This window comes from Somniosus microcephalus, unplaced genomic scaffold (genome assembly GCF_052327205.1).
Source record: "Somniosus microcephalus isolate GS21.2 unplaced genomic scaffold, FLI_Smic_1.0 unresolved_chr1, whole genome shotgun sequence".
Taxonomy (NCBI): domain Eukaryota; kingdom Metazoa; phylum Chordata; class Chondrichthyes; order Squaliformes; family Somniosidae; genus Somniosus; species Somniosus microcephalus.
Genome location: NW_028225179.1, coordinates 67,811,898 through 67,833,803, shown reverse-complemented (window position 1 = coordinate 67,833,803; position 21,906 = coordinate 67,811,898). Strand labels below are relative to the sequence as shown.

At 53.0% G+C, this 21,906-nt stretch overlaps 1 protein-coding gene across 1 annotated transcript in view; it reads right to left on the bottom strand.

Annotated features, from left to right (window-relative positions):
• Positions 1–2,158: 2,158 nt before the first annotated feature.
• Positions 2,159–21,906, bottom strand: part of LOC147095461 (uncharacterized) — a 38,554-nt gene continuing 18,806 nt past the window's right edge. The window contains exon 5 of the mRNA XM_085973641.1: positions 2,159–2,236. Coding sequence (XP_085829767.1) covers positions 2,159–2,236 — 78 coding nt within the window. The remainder of the gene's footprint in view (positions 2,237–21,906) is intronic.

Below are 21,906 nucleotides of genomic sequence, written 5' to 3'. Positions count from 1 at the left end.
CACCTCGATGTACTCTGCACCACCAGAACGATCATGTCTCTCTCCCTGACTCTCTCTCTGCCGCGCCTCTGTCCATCTCAATTTCCCCCTCAGTCTTTCGGTCTTTTCTCTCTCTCGCTCCCCACATCTCTCTCTGTGTATCCCTCTCTCTTGCTCTCTCACATGCCCCCTCCATCTCTTGCTCTCTCTCCCCCTGTCACTTTCTCTCTCTCTCCTCTCCCTTTCACTTTCTGTCTCTCTCTTCCCATCGCTTGCTCTCTCTCTGTCCGTCTCTCTTTGTCTCTCCCTCCGTGTCCCTCTCCTTGTCCCTGTCTCTCTCTCCCTGTCCCTGTCTCTCTCTCCCTGTCCCTCTCTCTCTCCCTGTCCCTGTCACTCTCTCCCTGTCCCTGTCTCTCTCTCTCCCTGTCCCTGTCTCTCTCTCCCTGTCCCTGTCACTCTCTCCCTGTCCCTGTCTCTCCCTGTCCCTGTCTCTCTCTCTCCCTGTCCCTGTCACTCTCTCCCTGTCCCTCTCTCTCTCCCTGTCCCTCTCTCTCTCCCTGTCCCTGTCACTCTCTCCCTGTCCCTGTCACTCTCTCCCTGTCCCTGTCTCTCTCTCCCTGTCCCTGTCTCTCTCTCCCTGTCCCTCTCTCTCTCCCTGTCCCTGTCACTCTCTCCTTGTCCCTGTCTCTCTCTCTCCCTGTCCCTGTCACTCTCTCCCTGTCCCTGTCTCTCTCTCCCTGTCCCTGTCTCTCTCTCCCTGTCCCTGTCTCTCTCTCTCCCTGTCCCTGTCACTCTCTCCCTGTCCCTCTCTCTCTCCCTGTCCCTGTCACTCTCTCCCTGTCCCTGTCACTCTCTCCCTGTCCCTCTCTCTCCCTGTCCCTGTCACTCTCTCCCTGTCCCTGTCTCTCTCTCCCTGTCCCTGTCTCTCTCTCCCTGTCCCTCTCTCTCTCCCTGTCCCTGTCACTCTCTCCTTGTCCCTGTCTCTCTCTCTCCCTGTCCCTGTCACTCTCTCCCTGTCCCTGTCTCTCTCTCCCTGTCCCTGTCTCTCTCTCCCTGTCCCTGTCTCTCTCTCTCCCTGTCCCTCTCTCTCTCCCTGTCCCTGTCACTCTCTCCCTGTCCCTGTCACTCTCTCCCTGTCCCTGTCTCTCTCTCCCTGTCCCTGTCTCTCTCTCCCTGTCCCTCTCTCTCTCCCTGTCCCTGTCACTCTCTCCTTGTCCCTGTCTCTCTCTCTCCCTGTCCCTGTCACTCTCTCCCTGTCCCTGTCTCTCTCTCCCTGTCCCTGTCTCTCCCTGTCCCTGTCTCTCTCTCTCTCCCTGTCACTCTCTCCCTGTCCCTCTCTCCCTGTCCCTGTCACTCTCTCCCTGTCCCTGTCTCTCTCTCCCTGTCCCTGTCTCTCTCTCCCTGTCCCTGTCTCTCTCTCTCCCTGTCCCTCTCTCTCTCCCTGTCCCTGTCACTCTCTCCCTGTCCCTGTCTCTCTCTCCCTGTCCCTGTCTCTCTCTCCCTGTCCCTGTCTCTCTCTCCCTGTCCCTCTCTCTCTCCCTGTCCCTGTCACTCTCTCCTTGTCCCTGTCTCTCTCTCTCCCTGTCCCTGTCACTCTCTCCCTGTCCCTGTCTCTCTCTCCCTGTCCCTGTCTCTCCCTGTCCCTGTCTCTCTCTCTCTCCCTGTCACTCTCTCCCTGTCCCTCTCTCCCTGTCCCTGTCACTCTCTCCCTGTCCCTGTCTCTCTCTCCCTGTCCCTGTCTCTCTCTCCCTGTCCATTGTAATGATATCAGCAAATAGAGATGGTATTTGCCTGTTCGATTATGATGCCTTAATTGCATGTATTGATTGCTTGTGCCTGACCAGCAGAGAGCATGTGACCGAGAGAAGCAAGGCAGTTAGTTTAGTTTTGGTTTCGTGCTAGATGCATCACAGCATCGTGTCTCCTGTAAAAGCTGTATAAAAGAGTTGAACAGACTTTAGATTAAAACTCATTCTCTTTCATAAATGTCTCATCATTGAACCCACAAAGAAATCAATACATCCGTCTCTCTCTCCCTGTCCCTGTCTCTCTCCCTGTCTGTCACTCTCTCCCTGTCCCTCGCTCCCTGTCCCTGTCCCTCGCTCCCTGTCCCTCTCTCCCTCTTTTTCTCTCTCTCCCCCATTGCACCTGCTCCACCTAATCCATTCACCAGTTATTTCTAGGATGCCACGTTAATCTGTGCGAAAGACACATCCAGGAGTTTGGTGGCCACGGAGAGTCCGCACGACCTGCTGACCTGGGGCACGGGACGGGTGAACAGAAGCTTTGCTTTATTGACGGGCGCCAATCTACTCTCCCTAGGGGTTCAGTGCTGACCAACACTCAAAGTCATGAACCCCTCACCTCTGCACACCCTGGAGTCCATCCCACGCACTGGGCTACAGGGGAACACTCAATTCACACGTTTGAGAACAGTTTAAGAAGAGTTTAATCTATACCCTATGGGACTGAACTTCACGGCAGAATTGGGCAGTAATCAGACCGCGCAAAGGACCAATGTGGCTCATCTCAGGATTGGATCCTGAGTCAAAGATTAATGGGACAGTGTAGAGGGAGCTTTACTCTGTATCTAACTTGTGCTGTACCTGCCCTGGGAGTGTTTGATGGGACAGTGTAGAGGGAGTTTTACTCTGTATCTAACTTGTGCTGTACCTACCCTGTGAGTGTTTGATGGGACAGTGTAGAGGGAGCTTTACTCTGTATCTAACTTGTGCTGTACCTGCCCTGGGATTGTTTGATGGGACAGTGTAGAGGGAGTTTTACTCTGTATCTAACTTGTGCTGTACCTGCCCTGGGAGTGTTTGATGGGACAGTGTAGAGGGAACTATACTCTGTATCTAACCCTGTGCTGTACCTGCCCTGGGAGTGTTTGATGGGACAGTGTAGAGGGAGTTTTACTCTGTATCTAACCTGTGCTGTACCTGCCCTGGGAGTGTTTGATGGGGTAGTGTAGAGGGAGCATTACTCTGTATCTATCCCGTGCTGTACCTGCCCTGGGAGAGTAAAGCTCTCTCTACACTGTCCCATCAAACACTCCCAGGGCAGGTACAGCATGGGTTAGATACAGAGTAAAGCTCCCTCTAAACTGTCCCATCAAACACTCTCGGGGCAGGTGCAGCACGGGTTAGATACAGAGTAAAGCTCCCTCTACACTGTCCCATCAAACACTCCCAGGGCAGGTACAGCACAGGTTAGATACAGAGTAAAGCTCCCTCTACACTGTCCCATCAATCACTCCCAGGGCAGGTACAGCCCGGGTTAGATACAGAGTAAAACTCCTTCTACACTGTCCCATCAATCACTCCCAGGGCAGGTACAGCACGGGTTAGATACAGAGTAAAGCTCCCTCTACACTGTCCCATCAAACACTCCCAGGGCAGGTACAGCCCAGGTTAGATACAGAGTAAAGCTCCCTCTACACTGTCCCATCAATCACTCCCAGGGCAGGTACAGCACGGGTTAGATACAGAGTAAAGCTCCCTCTACACTGTCCCATCAAACACTCCCAGGGCAGGTACAGCCCAGGTTAGATACAGAGTAAAGCTCCCTCTACACTGTCCCATCAAACACTCCCAGGGCAGGTACAGCACGGGTTAGATACAGAGTAAAGCTCCCTCTACACTGTCCCATCAAACACTCCCAGGGCAGGTACAGCCCAGGTTAGATACAGAGTAAAGCTCCCTCTACACTGTCCCATCAAACACTCCCAGGGCAGGTACAGCACGGGTTAGACACAGAGTAAAGTTCCATCTACACTGTCCCATCAAACACTCCCAGGGCAGGTACAGCACGGGTTAGATACAGAGTAAAGCTCCGCTTGCACTGTCCCATCAAACACTCCCAGGGCAGGTACAGCACGGGTTAGATACAGAGTAAAGCTCCCTCTACACTGTCCCATCAAACACTCCCAGGGCAGGTACAGCACGGGTTAGATACAGAGTAAAGCTCCCTGTACACTGTCCCATCAAACACTCCCAGGGCAGGTACAGCACGGGTTAGATACAGAGTAAAGCTCCCTCTACACTGTCCCATCAAACACTCCCAGGGCAGGTACAGCACGGGTTAGATACAGAGTAAAGCTCCCTCTACACTGTCCCATCAAACACTCCCAGGGCAGGTACAGCACGTGTTAGATACAGAGTTAAGCTCCCTCTACACTGCCCATCAAACACTCCCAGGGCAGGTACAGCACGGGTTAGACACAGAGTAAAGCTCCCTCTACACTGTCCCATCAAACACTCCCAGGGCAGGTACAGCACGGGTTAGATACAGAGTAAAGCTCCCTCTACACTGCCCATCAAACACTCCCAGGGCAGGTACAGCACGGGTTAGATACAGAGTAAAGCTCCCTCTACACTGTCCCATCAATCACTCCCAGGGCAGGTACAGCACGGGTTAGATACAGAGTAAAGCTCCCTCTACACTGTCCCATCAAACACTCCCAGGGCAGGTACAGCCCAGGTTAGATACAGAGTAAAGCTCCCTCTACACTGTCCCATCAAACACTCCCAGGGCAGGTACAGCACGGGTTAGATACAGAGTAAAGCTCCCTCTACACTGTCCCATCAAACACTCCCAGGGCAGGTACAGCCCAGGTTAGATACAGAGTAAAGCTCCCTCTACACTGTCCCATCAAACACTCCCAGGGCAGGTACAGCACGGGTTAGATACAGAGTAAAGCTCCCTCTACACTGTCCCATCAAACACTCCCAGGGCAGGTACAGCACGGGTTAGATACAGAGTAAAGCTCCCTCTACACTGTCCCATCAAACACTCCCAGGGCAGGTACAGCACGGGTTAGATACAGAGTAAAGCTCCGCCTGCACTGTCCCATCAAACACTCCCAGGGCAGGTACAGCACGGCTTAGATACAGAGTAAAGCTCCCTCTACACTGTCCCATCAAACACTCCCAGGGCAGGTACAGCACGGGTTAGATACAGAGTAAAGCTCCCTTTACACAGTCCCATCAAACACTCCCAGGGCAGGTACAGCACGGGTTTGATACAGAGTAAAGCTCCCTCTACACTATCCCATAAAACACTCCCAGGGCAGGTACAGCACGGGTTTGATACAGAGTAAAGCTCCCTCTACACTGTCCCATAAAACACTCCCAGGGCAGGTACAGCACGGGTTAGATACAGACACTGCGATGTGATCCTGTATCTGCTCTCTGACACTGACACTGTGTGTTTCAGGAGGGTCTGAATTTTCCCCCTACACCATGCTGGCAGGGCTCGAAGCAGAACTTCAAGTCGGCCCGCTGAGCGTTTTCCTTCATTTAGTGACCTACATTTAAGGTGGTTTCCTGTCGTTCATGTGCAATGTCCTCAATGTCACAAGGGTCGGCTGAAATGAGAGTTGACCCATACTATCCAATTGGTCCATGCACACGCTCACACACTCACATATAGACACTCACACACGCACAGACACTGAGACACTGACAGACACACTCACCCACAGACACACTCACCCAGACACACTCACCCACAGACACAAGCAGACACCCACATGCAGACACGCTCAGACACACAGACACACTGAGACACATGCACAGACACACTGAGACACATGCGCAGACACACTCAGACACGCACACAGACACACTGAGATACACACACAGACACACTAAGACATGCGCACAGACACACTGAGACACATGCACAGACACACTGAGACACATGCACAGACACACTGAGACACATGCACAGACACACTGAGACACACACACAGACACACTGAGACACACACACAGACACACTGAGACACATGCGCAGACACACTGAGACACATGCACAGACAGACTGAGACACATGCACAGACACACTGAGACACACACACAGACACACTGAGACACACACACAGACACACTGAGACACATGCGCAGACACACTGAGACACATGCACAGACACACTGAGACACATGCACAGACACACTGAGACACATGCACAGACACACTGAGACACACACACAGACACACTGAGACACACACACAGACACACTGAGACACACACACAGACACACTGAGACACACACACAGACACACTGAGACACATGCACAGACACACTGAGACACATGCACAGACACACTGAGACACATGCACAGACACACTGAGACACACGCACAGACACACTGAGACACACACACAGACACACTGAGACACATGCGCAGACACACTGAGACACATGCGCAGACACACTGAGACACATGCACAGACACACTGAGACACATGCACAGACACACTGAGACACACACACAGACACACTGAGACACACACACAGACACACTGAGACACACACACAGACACACTGAGACACACACACAGACACACTGAGACACACACACAGACACACTGAGACACACACACAGACACACTGAGACACATGCACAGACACACTGAGATGCGCAGACACACTGAGACACGCACAGACACACTCAGACAAGGACATACTCAGACACAAGCATCGCAGACACGCTCAGACACATGCACTCAGACACACACATAGACTTACACACGTAGACACTTACACAGAAACACTCAAGACACAAGGACACACTCAGGCACACACAGACAAGACACAAGGACACACTCAGGCACACACAGACAAGACACAAGGACACACTCAGGCACACACAGACAAGACACAAGGACACACTCAGGCACACACAGACAAGACACAAGGACACACTCAGGCACACACAGACAAGACACACGGACACACTCAGACACACGTGCACACCCACAAGCACACAGCCACACAACGGGGTGGAGAGATTCCCAGATCAGGGGAATTCATCCCATCAGGGCCTGGTTTTTCCAGGATCTATTCTGGGGTTTTGGGGGGGGCAGTGGCTATCAGCCCCTAACGCTGGGCTCGGAGAGCGATGGGCTCCCCCCACACATGGTTGGGGAGGGGGGGGTGGGGGGAGCGGGTGGTCATGGTTTAGAGCAGGCCCCGCCGGAAGCCTGGGTCCGCCCAAAGGCGGGCGGGAAGGAGGCCCGATGGCTCCTCTCCACAGGGAGGCCCTCTCGCTCACTCTGTGAGGAGCCTGGGCCTACCCTCCCCGACTCCATCGGCATCTGGTGCCACAGGAAGTGAGAGCGAGCAGCGTTGGGCCGAAAGCCTGCCGCTGGGCAAGCACAGTGGAGCCCAGAGCGGCAGGAGTTCCAAGTGGCCTGGGAGAAGGGGGTGTGTGGTTCAATAGGGTAGACGTAGAGAGGATGTTCCCACTTGTGGGGAAGATCAAAACTAGGGGCCATCAATATAAGATCATCACTGATAAATCCAATAGGGAATGCAGGAGAAACTTCTTTACCCAGAGAGTGGTGAGAATGTGGAACTCACTACCACATTGAGGTCAATGGCATAGATGCATTTAAGGGGAAGCTAGATAAACACGAGAGAGGAATAGGTTATGGTGATATTGGGGAAACACTGTGTGTATGTAGATAAACCTGTATAATCCCCTTTTAACTGCTGTATTCCCCTCCCCCCGCAAGACAGTTGCAAGCTGAGAGGAATAAGGCATGTTCAGACTTGCCTGCTGCTGAGAGAAGGAAAACCAATCAGGTTCCAGCAGGTGACCAATCCGTGAGTCATCACAGGCTCGTGGGCTTTACGAATTCAGTACTGTATTGTGAGAGTTGGAGTAAAGACCTATTTCTTGTAGCTCGCTGTGTTGCCTATTTCTTTACGCGGGAGACTGTAGTCTCCCACATTGGTGACCCTGAATGTCGGCGGCCGAAGCCCCCGACTCACGTAGCCCTACAGAGGCCAGCAACAACCCGACGGCAACCAGCAGCAGCCCGATGTCGGCCGGCGCCGCGTCCTTGAAGCTCCCCACCTTCTGGGAACACCAAGCACCAGCTTGGTTCGCGCACATGGAGGCCCAATTCACCCTTCGCAGGGTTCAAGACGATGAAGAAAGGTCCCTCCACGTAGTCTCAGCACTAGCAAGCTCCACCGCCGCCGAAGTTCTCGACCTGCTGGGGAACCTACCACAGACCGGCAAGTACTCAACCATTAAGGGCCGCTTGCTGCAGGCTTACGGCCTGTCCGGGGAGGAGAGGGCCCGTAGGCTTCTTTCACTACCAGGCCTCGGCGACTCTACCCCGACCCAGTTGATGAGCCGGATGCTTGCGCTCCTGGGCTCTGAACCGCAGTGCTTCTTGTTTCGGGCCCTTTTCCTCAGCCTGCTTCCTCAGCAGGTACAGACTGCCCTCGCGGGGTCCCCGATCACGGACTGCATACAACTGGCAGCCGCCGCGGACAAAGTCTTCAGCGTCGCCCAACTTGGCTGTGCAGCCGCGAGGCTTCCCGACACCACCGAGCACGCGCCGCCACGCCAGGCCGCAGAACTATGCTACTACCACGCGCGTTTCGGCCACAAGGCCCAACGCTGCAGAGCACCCTGCTCTTTCGATCAAACCAAGATGGCCGCCCGGCCCAACGCGCCAGCCCCGCGCCACCGTCTAGGCCCGCTCGACCGCACCCCCGCCGCCACGATGGCCATCGGCACCGCAGGTAAACTGCTGTACATAACCGACTCCCTTTCAGGGCGCAGATTCCTTTGCGACACCGGAGCCCAATGCAGCATAATTCCTGCCTCCCAGCTCGACATCCAGGCAGGCTGCAGCGGCCCACCCCTCGTGGTGGCAAATGGCGCAGCCATCGCTACTTTTGGAAAGCAACGGGCCGAGGTTTGTTTCAACGGCCAGCGATTTACGTGGGATTTCGTGACGGCCTCGGTGGCACATCCCTTGCTGGGCGCCAATTTTCTTTGCACCTACGGACTCCTGGTCGACGTCCGCGACAGGCGCCTGATCGATGCAGCAACTTTCACTTCACTGGCCTGCCAGCAGAGCAACAGCCCGGCCCTCGTCGGGTCCTGCTCTGCCCCGGCGGATGATGACTACGCCCGCCTACTCGCAGATTTCCCGAGGCTCACACAACCGACCTTCTCAGCCGCGGCAGCCAAGCATGGTGTCGAGCACCACATCGCCACTACGGGACCACCAGTATTCGCCCGAGCCAGACGCCTGGACCCAGCCAAGATGGCGGTGGCCAAGGACGAATTCGCCACGATGGAGAAACTGGGCATCATCCGCCGCTCGAACAGCCCCTGGTCGTCCCCCCTCCACATTGTGCCCAAGCCGGGCGGTGGCTGGCGCCCCTGCAGCGATTACAGATGGCTCAACGACGCCACCACGCCCGATAGATACCCCATTCCGCACATCCAAGACTTCTCGGCACACCTAGCAGGAAAGTCCGTCTTTTCCAAGGTCGACCTGATTCGTGGCTACCATCAGGTCCCCGTCCACCATGCAGACGTCCAGAAGACGGCGGTCATCACCCCCTTCGGACTGTTCGAGTTCCTGCGCATGCCCTTCGGGCTCAAGAACGCCGCACAGGCCTTCCAACGGCTCATGGATTCCGTCCTACGGGACCTGAGCTTCCTGTTCGTCTATCTGGACGACATCCTCGTGGCCAGCACCAGCAAGGCCGAGCACATTGCGCATTTGCGCTCTCTTTTCCAGCGCCTCAGCCAACACGGGCTAATCGTCAACCCGGCCAAATGCCAGTTCGGAGCAGCCCAAATTGACTTTCTCGGCCACAGAATCTCGCCAAGGGGAGCCATTCCCCTGCCATCCAAGGTGCAGGCGGTGGCGGACTTTCCCCAGCCCACCTCAGTCAAGGCGCTGCAGGAACTTTTGGGGATGGTCAATTTCTATCACCGTTTCGTGCCCAAGGCCGCCTCACTCATGTGCCCCCTCTACGAAGCCACCAGGGGCAAAACGGGCAAAGAGCAACTCACCTGGTCCAGCGAGATGGCGACAGACTTCCACCAGACCAAAAGCGCTTTGGCCAACGCCACACTACTGGCCCACCCCATCCCGGGCGCCAAGACCGCCCTCACCACGGATGCCTCGGATTACGCCGTCGGCGCTGTCCAGCAACAGTGGGTCGAAGGCGCGTGGCAGCCACTGGCATTTTTCAGCCGACAGCTGCGCAAGAACGAGCAGGCCTACAGCACGTTCGACAGAGAGCTCCTGGCCCTGTTCCTGGCAATCCGGCACTTCCGTTTCCTCCTGGAAGGCCAGCCGTTCACCGCATTCGTGGACCACAAGCCGCTCACTTTCGCCATGGCCAAAGTAACCGAACCCTGGTCCGCACGCCAACAGCGCCAACTCAGCTTCATCTCGGAGTTCACCACGGACATCCGCCACGTCGCCGGCAAGGACAATTTGGTGGCCGACTGCCTCTCAAGACCCTCGCTCCACGCAGTGCACCTGGGCGTCGATTACGCCAGCATGGCGAGAGACCAGGCCGCCGACGCGGAGATCCAGGCCCTCAGGACGTCAACCACCAGTCTCACTCTGGCCGACATCCACTTCCACGCAGCCGGCACAACCCTCCTGTGCGACGTCTCCGTCCCCTCGCCTAGGCCGGTCGTCCCATCCGCCTGGCGCAAGCGAGTTTTCGACATCATCCATGGCCTCTCACATCCAGGGATGCGTGCGTCTCAGAAACTCATGTCCACCAAGTTCGTCTGGCCTGGACTCCACAAGGATGTGAGAGACTGGACCAACACATGCGTGGCATGTCAGCGCGCTAAGGTCCAGCAGCACACCAAGGCACCATTGGAGTGTTTCCCGGTGCCCGAGAGGCGTTTCGACCACGTCCACGTCGATCTGGTAGGCCCCTTGCCGCCGTCGCACGGTTTCACACACCTGCTCACGATCGTCGACCGCACCACCAGATGGCCCGAGGCGGTTCCCCTCGCCTCCACCACCACAACCGACGTCGCGCGAGCATTCGTCTCGACATGGGTGGCCCGGTTCGGCATGCCGACCGACATATCCTCGGACAGAGGCCCCCAGTTCACCTCCCACTTGTGGAATGCCATCACCGCCGGCCTCGGCACCAAGTTGCACAGGACAACAGCCTACCACCCGCAGGCCAACGGGCTCTGCGAGCGCTTTCATCGTTCCTTGAAAGCTTCCCTCTGCGCCAGCCTGGCCGACACCAGCTGGATCGACAAACTACCCTGGGTCCTCCTGGGATTGCGCACCGCGCCCAAAGAGGACCTCCGCGCCTCCGCGGCCGAGATGGTCTACGGCCAACCGCTCAGAGTACCAGGCGACTTCCTCCCCCTGACAACGGAGCCGTGGTCGGCCGCCAGACAGCTTTCCCTGCACCAGGACACGGCCCAGAAATTCCGTCCAGTGCCCACTTCGCAACACGGCCCGCAGCCGTCCTACGTGCCTCGGGACTTACGACATGCGGAGTTCGTCTTCGTGCGCCATGACGCGCACAGAGGCCCGCTGCAGGCACCATATACCGGCCCCTTCTCAGTATTGGAGACGGGGGACAAAGCTTTTCTTATCGACGTCGGCGGGAAGCCGTACCTTATTTCAGTAGACCGCCTCAAACCGGCGCACCTGGACCTCAGCTTCCCGTTTCGTCCGGCTCTTCCCCCACGGTGGGGCAGACCTCCCGCGTTGGCGGCGGCCCCACAAGAGGACCAAGACACGACAGAACCTTACTTCCCGGTCGCCGCCCCACCTTCGCCGGCAGCCCGTCCAGCCAGCCCACCGGCAGACCAGCCGCCAGACCAGCCGACGAACCAACCGGCCGACCTCCCAGACAGCCCTCCTCACACGCCAGATGGCTACTACAGCCGCTACGGCCGTTTGGTCAAACCTCCGCAGAGACTGACTTTTACAGTTAACGAGGATTCTGGGGGGGCGTATGTGGCGTTGCCACATTGGGGAAACACTGTGTGTATGTAGATAAACCTGTATAATCCCCTTTTAACTGCTGTATTCCCCTCCCCCCGCAAGACAGTTGCAAGCTGAGAGGAATAAGGCATGTTCAGACTTGCCTGCTGCTGAGAGAAGGAAAACCAATCAGGTTCCAGCAGGTGACCAATCCGTGAGTCATCACAGGCTTGCGGGCTTTACGAATTCAGTACTGTATTGTGAGAGTTGGAGTAAAGACCTATTTCTTGTAGCTCGCTGTGTTGCCTATTTCTTTACGCGGGAGACTGTAGTCTCCCACAATAGGATGAATTGAAGAGGGATGGGAGGAGGCTCGTGTGGAGCATAAACACCGGCACAGACCAGTTGGGCCGAATGGCCTGTTTCTGTGCTGTAAATGCTGTGTAATTGTATGTAAAATGGGTTTGGGTCTCAGTCCGAGTACTCCGCTCTAGATCTCTGCTGCAACTTGGCACCATGACTGACCGAGCAAATCCCTTGACGCCACACAGAGATACCAGTGGAAGATCTGACTGTCCTGGTCTGCTTTCAAATTCTTTCTCGGGATGTGGGCGATCCCTAGTTGCCCCTTGAGGTGGTGGTGGGCCCTCTTCTTGAACCACTAGCGGTTTTGATACAACTGAGGGGGCTCGCTAGGCCACCTCAGAGGGCCAGTTAAGAGTCGAGCACTTTTGGTGTGGGACTGCAGCCTTCGGTTGCCTGAGGAAGAGAGTGTTTGAAGACCAGGACCTCAAACCCAGCACCAAGCTCATGGTCTACAGAGCAGTAGTGATACCCGCCCTCCTGTATGCTTCAGAGACATGGACCATGTACAGCAGGCACCTCAAGGCACTGGAGAGGTACCACCAACGCTGCCTCCGCAAGATCCTGCAAATCCATTGACAGGATAGGCGCACCGATGTCAGTGTTCTCGCTCAGGCCAACATCCCCAGCATTGAAGCTTTGACCACGCTCGATCAGCTCCGATGGACGGGCCACATCGTCCGCATGCCCGATACGAGACTCCCAAAACAAGCACTCTACTCAGAGCTCCGACACGGCAAGAGAGCCCCAGGTGAGCAGAGGAAACGCTTCAAGGACACCCTCAAAACCTCCTTGAAAAAGTGCAACATCCCCACCGACACCTGGGAATCCCTGGCCCAAGACCACACAAAGTGGAGGAGAAGCATCCGGGAAGGTACCGAACACCTCGAGCCTCTTCGCCGGGAGCAAGCAGAAGCCAAGCGCAAACAGCGGAAGGAGTTCACGTCAACCCAAGCACCCCACCCACCCGCCCCTTCAACCACCGTCTGCCCCACCTGTGACAGAGACTGTAGGTCCCGCATTGGACTCATCAGTCACCTGAGAACTCATTTTTAGTGTGGAAGCAAGTCATCCTCGGTTCAGAGGGACTGCCTAAGAAGAAGAAGAAGGTCCAGACCGGGAAAGGATGAAAAGAAAAGACTTACATTTATATAGCGTCTTTCACGACCACTGGACATCTCAAAGCACTTTACAGCCAGTACTTTTGGCGTGTGTTGTAATGTAGAAAATGTGGCAGCCAATTTGCGCACAGCAAGCTCCCACAAACAGCAATGTGATAATGACCAGATGATCTGTTTTAGTGATGTTGATTGAAGGATCAATATTGGCCAGGACATCAGGGATAACTCCCCTGCTCTTCTTCGAAATAGTGCCATGGGATCTTCTACATCCAGAGAGGACAGACGGGGCCTCGGTTTAATGTCTCATCCGAAAGACGGCACCTCCGACAGCGCAGCACTCCCTCAGCACTGCACTGGAGTGTCAGCTGAGATTTTTGTGCTCAAGTCCCTGGAGTGGGACTTGAACCCACAACCTTCTGACTCAGAGGCGAAGGTGCTACTGAAGTGGGGAAAGAGTTAAACTGACATCGCTGGCAGTTTCACTGAATGGTGTAAGAAAGACAGGGGCTAACATGAAAGGCCACATCCATAAAGAGGCGGTCAAGATAAGCTGACCTTTGAAGACTAAAAAAGCAATTAAGTGGAGACAGGGCGTCTAGAATTTCAACTGCCCGTAAGAACTTTATTACCTAGGTCACATTCCAAGTTATCTTTTAATCAGCATTCAGCAGTTTGAGTGATTGATTGAGGAAGCAGCTTATACATGTTTACCTTAGGATATGTAACCAATCCGTGAAGGTGCATGCTGGCCAAGATCCAATCAGGTTGCAGGACTGAATTGTGCATGAGCCGGCCATGTGTTGTAATGTATAAAAATGTAGTGTTTGCTGTAACAATTTGGAGAAGTCTGGCTAAGACAGAGCAGACTGTCTCCCCACTGGTGTAATAAAGACAACTTGACTATCGATCTGAAACCTTGTCGAGTGTTGGTTTAAAATACTCCACAACACTACCCACTGAGCCACAGCTGACAGATGGCATGTTTCCTTGCCTAAAGGGACATCAGTAAACCAGTTGGGGTTTTTAAAAACGACAATCAGACAGCTTCACAGTTTTACTGATACTAGCTTTTTATTTCCAGATTTTAAAAAGTGAATTTAAATTCTCAAACTGCCATGATGGGATTTGAACTCATGGGTTATTAGTCCAGGCCTCTGGATTACTAGTCCAGTAACAGAACCATGACACTACTGTACCCCTCTGGATTACTAGTCCAGTAACAGAACCATGACACTACTGTACCCCTCTGGATTATTAGTCCAGTAACAGAACCATGACACTACTATACCCCTCTGGATTACTAGTCCAGTAACAGAACCATGACACTACTGTACCCCTCTGGATTACTAGTCCAGTAACAGAACCATGACACTACTGTACCCCTCTGGATTACTAGTCCAGTAACAGAACCATGACACTACTGTACCCCTCTGGATTACTAGTCCAGTAACAGAACCATGACACTACTGTACCCCTCTGGATTACTAGTCCAGTAACAGAACCATGACACTACTGTACCCCTCTGGATTACTAGTCCAGTAACAGAACCATGACACTACTGTACCCCTCTGGATTACTAGTCCAGTAACAGAACCATGACACTACTGTACCCCTCTGGATTACTAGTCCAGTAACAGAACCATGACACTACTGTACCCCTCTGGATTATTAGTCCAGTAACAGAACCATGACACTACTGTACCCCTCTGGATTATTAGTCCAGTAACAGAACCATGACACTACTGTACCCCTCTGGATTACTAGTCCAGTAACAGAACCATGACACTACTGTACCCCTCTGGATTATTAGTCCAGTAACAGAACCATGACACTACTGTACCCCTCTGGATTATTAGTCCAGTAACAGAACCATGACACTACTGTACCCCTCTGGATTACTAGTCCAGTAACAGAACCATGACACTACTGTACCCCTCTGGATTACTAGTCCAGTAACAGAACCATGACACTACTGTACCCCTCTGGATTATTAGTCCAGTAACAGAACCATGACACTACTGTACCCCTCTGGATTATTAGTCCAGTAACAGAACCATGACACTACTGTACCCCTCTGGATTACTAGTCCAGTAACAGAACCATGACACTACTGTACCCCTCTGGATTATTAGTCCAGTAACAGAACCATGACACTACTGTACCCCTCTGGATTACTAGTCCAGTAACAGAACCATGACACTACTGTACCCCTCTGGATTACTAGTCCAGTAACAGAACCATGACACTACTGTACCCCTCTGGATTACTAGTCCAGTAACAGAACCATGACACTACTGTACCCCTCTGGATTATTAGTCCAGTAACAGAACCATGACACTACTGTACCCCTCTGGATTATTAGTCCAGTAACAGAACCATGACACTACTGTACCCCTCTGGATTACTAGTCCAGTAACAGAACCATGACACTACTGTACCCCTCTGGATTACTAGTCTATTACTAACGACCTCACTACCTTACTAACAACAGAAAATGCTGGAAAAACTCAGCAGGTCAGGCAACATCCGTGGAGAGAAGGGTTTCGACCCCAAACGTCAACTCAAATTTCTCTCCACGGATGTTGCCTGACCTGCTGAATTTTTCCAGCATTTTCTGTTGTTATTTCGGATTTCCAGCATCCGCAGCATTTTGCTATCTCACTACCTTACTGTTCAGTTAGTTGACTTTAAGTTTGAGATTTTCATTCTCTCTCTCTCTCTCTCTCTCTCTCTCTCTCTCCAGGTAACTTGGGGACTGCAATCGGATTCCTAGATCCTGGAACTCCCTTCGGTTGGACGGAGAGAAAAACCGCGGCGATAATTTAAAAAAAAATCAACCATCAACTTTCTTTATTATGTGTCCAGAGTTAGAATGGGAAATGCAAATGTAATCATGTCACGCTGTAATAACACTGTTCCACCAGGGGTGGCACTATAGGGCAGGAGGGTGTAATTAAAGCGTGACATGTTTACATAGACATTTTCCATTATAAGTGGGGATGTGGGAAATTATCATGGAAATACACCTTAAGATAGGGACTGAATTATGTCAGTACGCCCTGGTCCAATCACTCTCCTCCCCCCCACCACCCCCCATCTCTCCTAAAGAGACTCAACTATTCCAATGCTCTCCTGGCCGGCCTCCCATCCTCCATAAGCTTGAGCTCATCAAAAACTCTGCGGCTCGTACCCTAACTCGCACCAAGTCCCATTCACCCATCACCCACTGTGCTCACTGACCTACACTTACTCCCGGTCCAGCAACACCTCAATTTTAAAATTCTCAACCTTGTGTTCAAATCCCTCCACGGCCCTCGCCACCCACCCCCTGCCACCCCCCCCTCCCCCCCACCGAGATCTCTGTGCTCCTCCAATTCTGGCCTCTTGTGTATCCCCAATTTTAATCGCTCCAGCATTGGTGACTGTGCCTTCAGCTGCCTAGGCCCTAGGCTCTGGAATTCCCTCACTAAAACTCTCTGCCTCTCTACTCTATTAAGGCGCTCCTTAGAACCTAAATCTTTAACTAAGTTTTTGGTCAACTGCCCTAATATCTCATGTGGCTCGGTGTCAAATTTTGTTTGATAACGCTCCTGTTGTTAGATTCGAATTTGGAGAAACTCTAGACAGAGACGGAATTGAGGACAAGTACAGAATTTATTAAAACAACTAAAAAAATACTTGTGCACAAGGGAGAGTCATCCTGTTTCCTCAAACAAGAGATGCACTCACAAAAGACAAGCTGATGTTCATTCAAGTTATACAATTCTATAAGCAACGCCCACCTGCTACAGAATGGGGCGTATACGTACAAACAGTGTCATAACAGTTGCTCTTTATTGGTTTATGTGGTTAGTCACTCAACTGTCGGGTCCACCCATCAACTGTCGGACCCACCCCCCCTTGAACTCAGGTAACCCCCGACCATGTTAGCCACAGATGTGGATTGTAATTTTACTCCCTGCATTTCTGTTGTTATCTGTTCCCCTTTGCAGGCCTTGTTGTTACTTTGAGAAAACATGTCATATCCTTATCTGTCGAACAGGCCGGATAATTGCAAGGCCACATTGATTCATGTGTTCTGAACTAATACCATTTGATTGTTAATTGTACTCTTATCTCCTAGGAGGACAGGGCAGTGTTTAGACACTGCTCTACTGAAGTGCTGTGGACACACATATTCCCATGCCCTTATCACTTCTATGTGTCGTTGATGTTTAATATTCGACCTTGCTGCATCCCTGCTATCTGCTCCCAGCTGCATTTTGTCAATCTCTGTTCTAAGACTTAAAAAAAAATCTTTGTCTTTAACAGCTAACATAGTCAAGTATCCCAGAATTCATTGGGAACTAGCTGGATCCTTCAGTGCGAAGCATCTTGAGATGTTTTACTATGTTAAAGGCGCTGTACATAAATGCAAGTTGTTGCTGTTGTTGTTCTTGGGATAGGACCAGGGGCAACAAGTAGTCACTGGTACGTCACCAGGGTGTCTACTCTTTGTTTGTGGGGCTAGACACGAGGGCTGATATAATGGTCAGGGGCTCCCGTAGGCTGGGATTGGAACCCAGGTCCTCCCTGTTGTGTGTGTGTGTGAGTGCGCGCGTGTGTGTGTGTGTGTGTGTGTGTGTGTGAGTGCATGGGGCTCAGTTCCACACCGGGCGAGATCAGCTATCCTCAAGGCCGGGGATGGAGCCTGGGCCCTTCCTGCTCTGTGTGCGGGGCTCAGTACCACACCAGGTGAGATCGGGTGAACTCTGAACTAATTTTTTTAAGCAGTCCTAATGTGATGAACTTTTGCTGATTTTTCCAGAGGGGTATGCTCAGATTGGTTTGGACCAAACTCTGGGACATCTGGGTAAGTCTTACCTGAGACTCATTCTGATCAGCGTTTCTCTCGTGGATTTTACAGCTCTACTCACCTTGTAGTATTCAGATAGTCAGACACGCTTCACTGAATATTTATCATAGAATCACACAGCACAGGAGGAGGCCATTCGGCCTGTCGTGCCTGTGCTGGCTCTTTGAAAGACCTCTCCATTTAGTCCCACTCCCCCCTGATCTTTCCCGAAAGCCCAAGCATATTTTTCTGTTTCCAGTATTCACCCAATTCCCTTTTGAAAGTTACTATTGAATCTGGTTCCACCGCCCTTTCAGGCAGCGCATTCCAGATCACAATAACTCGCTGCGTAAAAAACTTTCCTCATGTCGCCTCTGGTTCTTCTGCCAATTATCTTAAATCTGTGTCCTCTGGTCACCGACCCTCCTGCCACTGGAAACAGTTTCTCCTTTTTTACTCTATCAAAACACTTCATGATTTTGAACACCTCGATTAAATCTCCCCATAACCTTCCTGCTCGAAGGAGAACAATCCCAGCTTCTCCAGTCTCTCCACATAACTGAAGTCCCTCATCCCTGGAACCATTCTGGTCAATCTCCCTTTAACCTTCTCTGCTCTAAGGAGAACAACCCCAGCTTCTCCAGTCTCTCCACATAACTGAGGCCCCTCATCCCTGGTACCATTCTGGTCAATCTCCCCTTAACCTTCTCTGCTCTAAGGAGAACAACCCAGCTTCTCCAGTCTCTCCACATAACTGAAGTCCCTCATCCCTGGTACCATTCTGGTCAAACTCCTCTGCACTCTCTCCAAGGCCTTGACATCCTTCCTAAAGTGCGGTGACCAGAATTGGACACAACACTCCAGCTGAGGCCTAACCAGTGATTTATAAAGGTTTAGCGTAACATTCTTCGGTGTCAGCTGTGGCTCAGTGGGTAGCACTCTCACATCTGAGTCATAAAGGTTATGGGTTCAAGTCCCACTCGAGAGATTGAGCACGTAATCTAGGCTAACACTGGCCAATATTAATTTCTTAACCAACATCACTAAAATAGATTATCTGGTCATTCATCTGATTGCTGCACCTTGTCATGCACAAATTCGCTGCCACGTTTCCTAAGAAGATTAAATGGGAGGATAGTATCAGTGATAGGGGAGAGTGTACATGGGCTGTGGGAGGAGATTAAATGGGTGGGGAGAGTCAGTGATAGGGGAGAGTGTACATGGGCTGTGGGAGGAGATTAAATGGGTGGGGAGAGTCAGTGATAGGGGAGAGTGTACATGGGCTGTGGGAGGAGATTAAATGGGTGGGTAGAGTCAGTGATAGGGGAGAGCGTACATGGGCTGTGGGAGGAGATTAAATGGGTGGGGAGAGTCAGTGATAGGGGAGAGTGTACATAGGCTGTGGGAGGAGATTAAATGGGTGGGGAGAGTCAGTGATAGGGGAGAGTGTACATGGGCTGTGGGAGGAGATTAAATGGGTGGGGAGAGTCAGTGATAGGGGAGAGTGTACATGGGCTGTGGGAGGAGATTAAATGGGTGGGTAGAGTCAGTGATAGGGGAGAGCGTACATGGGCTGTGGGAGGAGATTAAATGGGTGGGGAGAGTCAGTGATAGGGGAGAGTGTACATAGGCTGTGGGAGGAGATTAAATGGGTGGGGAGAGTCAGTGATAGGGGAGAGTGTACATGGGCTGTGGGAGGAGATTAAATGGGTGGGTAGAGTCAGTGATAGGGGAGAGTGTACATGGGCTGTGGGAGGAGATTAAATGGGTGGGGAGAGTCAGTGATAGGGGAGAGTGTACATGGGCTGTGGAAGGAGATTAAATGGGTCGGTAGTGTCAGTGATAGGGGAGAGTGTACATGGGTTGTGGGAGGAGATTAAATGGTTGGGGAGAGTCAGCGATAGGGGAGAGTGTACATGGGCTGTGGGAGGAGATTAAATGGGTGGGGAGATTCAGTGATAGGGGAGAGCGTACATGGGCTGTGGGAGGAGATTAAATGGGTAGGGAGAGTCAGTGATAGGGGAGAGTGTACATGGGCTGTGGGAGGAGATTAAATGGGTGGGGAGAGTCAGTGTTAGGGGAGAGTGTACATGGGCTGTGGGAGGAGATTAAATGGGTGGGGAGGGTCAGTGTTAGGGGAGAGTGTACATGGGCTGTGGAAGGAGATTAAATGGGTGGGGAGAGTCAGTGATAGGGGAGAGTGTACATGGGCTGTGGGAGGGGATTAAATGGGTGGGCAGAGTCAGTGATGGGGAGAGTGTACATGGGCTGTGGAAGGAGATTAAATGGGTGGGGAGAGTCAGTGATAGGGGAGAGTGTACATGGGCTGTGGGAGGGGATTAAATGGGTGGGTAGAGTCAGTGATAGGGGAGAGTGTACATGGGCTGTGGGAGGAGATTAAATGGGTGGGGAGAGTCAGTGATAGGGGAGAGTGTACATGGGCTGTGGGAGGAGATTAAATGGGTGGGGAGAGTCAGTGATAGGGGAGAGTGTGCATGGGCTGTGGGAGGAGATTAAATGGGTGGGGAGAGTCAGTGATAGGGGAGAGTGTACATAGGCTGTGGGAGGAGATTAAATGGGTGGGGAGAGTCAGTGATAGGGGAGAGTGTACATGGGCTGTGGGAGGGGATTAAATGGGTGGGGAGAGTCAGTGATGGGGAGAGTGTACATGGGCTGTGGGAGGCGATTAAATGGGTGGGGAGAGTCAGTGATAGGGGAGAGTGTGCATGGGCTGTGGGAGGAGATTAAATGGGTGGGGAGAGTCAGTGATAGGGGAGAGTGTACATGGGCTGTGGGAGGAGATTCAATGGGTGGGGAGAGTCAGTGATAGGGGAGAGTGTACATGGGCTGTGGAAGGAGATTAAATGGGTGGGTTGCAGGAGTCTACGTACTCCTAACAAAATATACTGAACTCGGAGAGTTTCAACAGAAAAGTTTTAATTGTTGAGACCACATGTTGAACACAAAAATGGCGTCAGAGACGACACCAAGCCCGACTGTCTTTAATCAGTCCACCGCTTCGACTGCCCCTCCCCCGCTCTGGGCTTAACTATGTTGCAGATCGAGTTTCTTAAAGGTGTGATCCTTCTTAAAGGCATGACGCCTGATTTATAGTCTACGGACCGAAAAGCGGATTGTGTCCTTTCTGTGATCGGTACACCACACAGTTCCCCCCAGAATCCGCTAGTAGGGAGTGTACAAACCGGCGTGGCGGCTTGATGGCACGGCCGGAATGGCTCTTGGCGGTTGGTGTTGGGAGCGGGGCGGTCGGACGCGTCGGGCTCCTAGGCGGTCTGCCCCGCGGTGGGGGTTGGCCCACTTGAAAGGGTTTGTCAGGCTCTAGGTGCACCAGCTTGAGCCGGTCGACCGACACCTTGTCAGTTCTGCCGCCCACTTGGAGGAGGAAGAACTTGTTCCCCGTCTGGAGTACCTTGTAGGGTCCGTTGTATGGGGGCCGTAGAGGTCCTCGGTGGGTGTCATGGCGCACGAAAACAAATTTGGCCATGTGCAGGCTAGGTGGTACGCGGGTTGCTGGTTCGCTGTGCCGGCCGGTGGGTACCGGAGCGAACTGTTGTGCTCGGTTGGCGAAAGCGCGGCGTTGCTGGTCAGCCGACCAGGGGGTCGTGGCGGTGGGCAGGAACTCTCCGGGTATGCGCAGCGGCTGGCTGTACACGAGTTCCACCGCCGAGGCTTGCAGGTCTTCCTTGACCACGGAGCGTAGGCCAAGTAGCACCCACGGGAGGCAGTCGATCCAAGCCTCGTCCTCGAGGCTGGCGCGGAGGGACGCCTTTGTGGACTTGTGGAATCGCTTGCACAGTCCGTTGGCTTGGGGGTGGTAAGCCGTGGTGTGGTGAACGGCCACC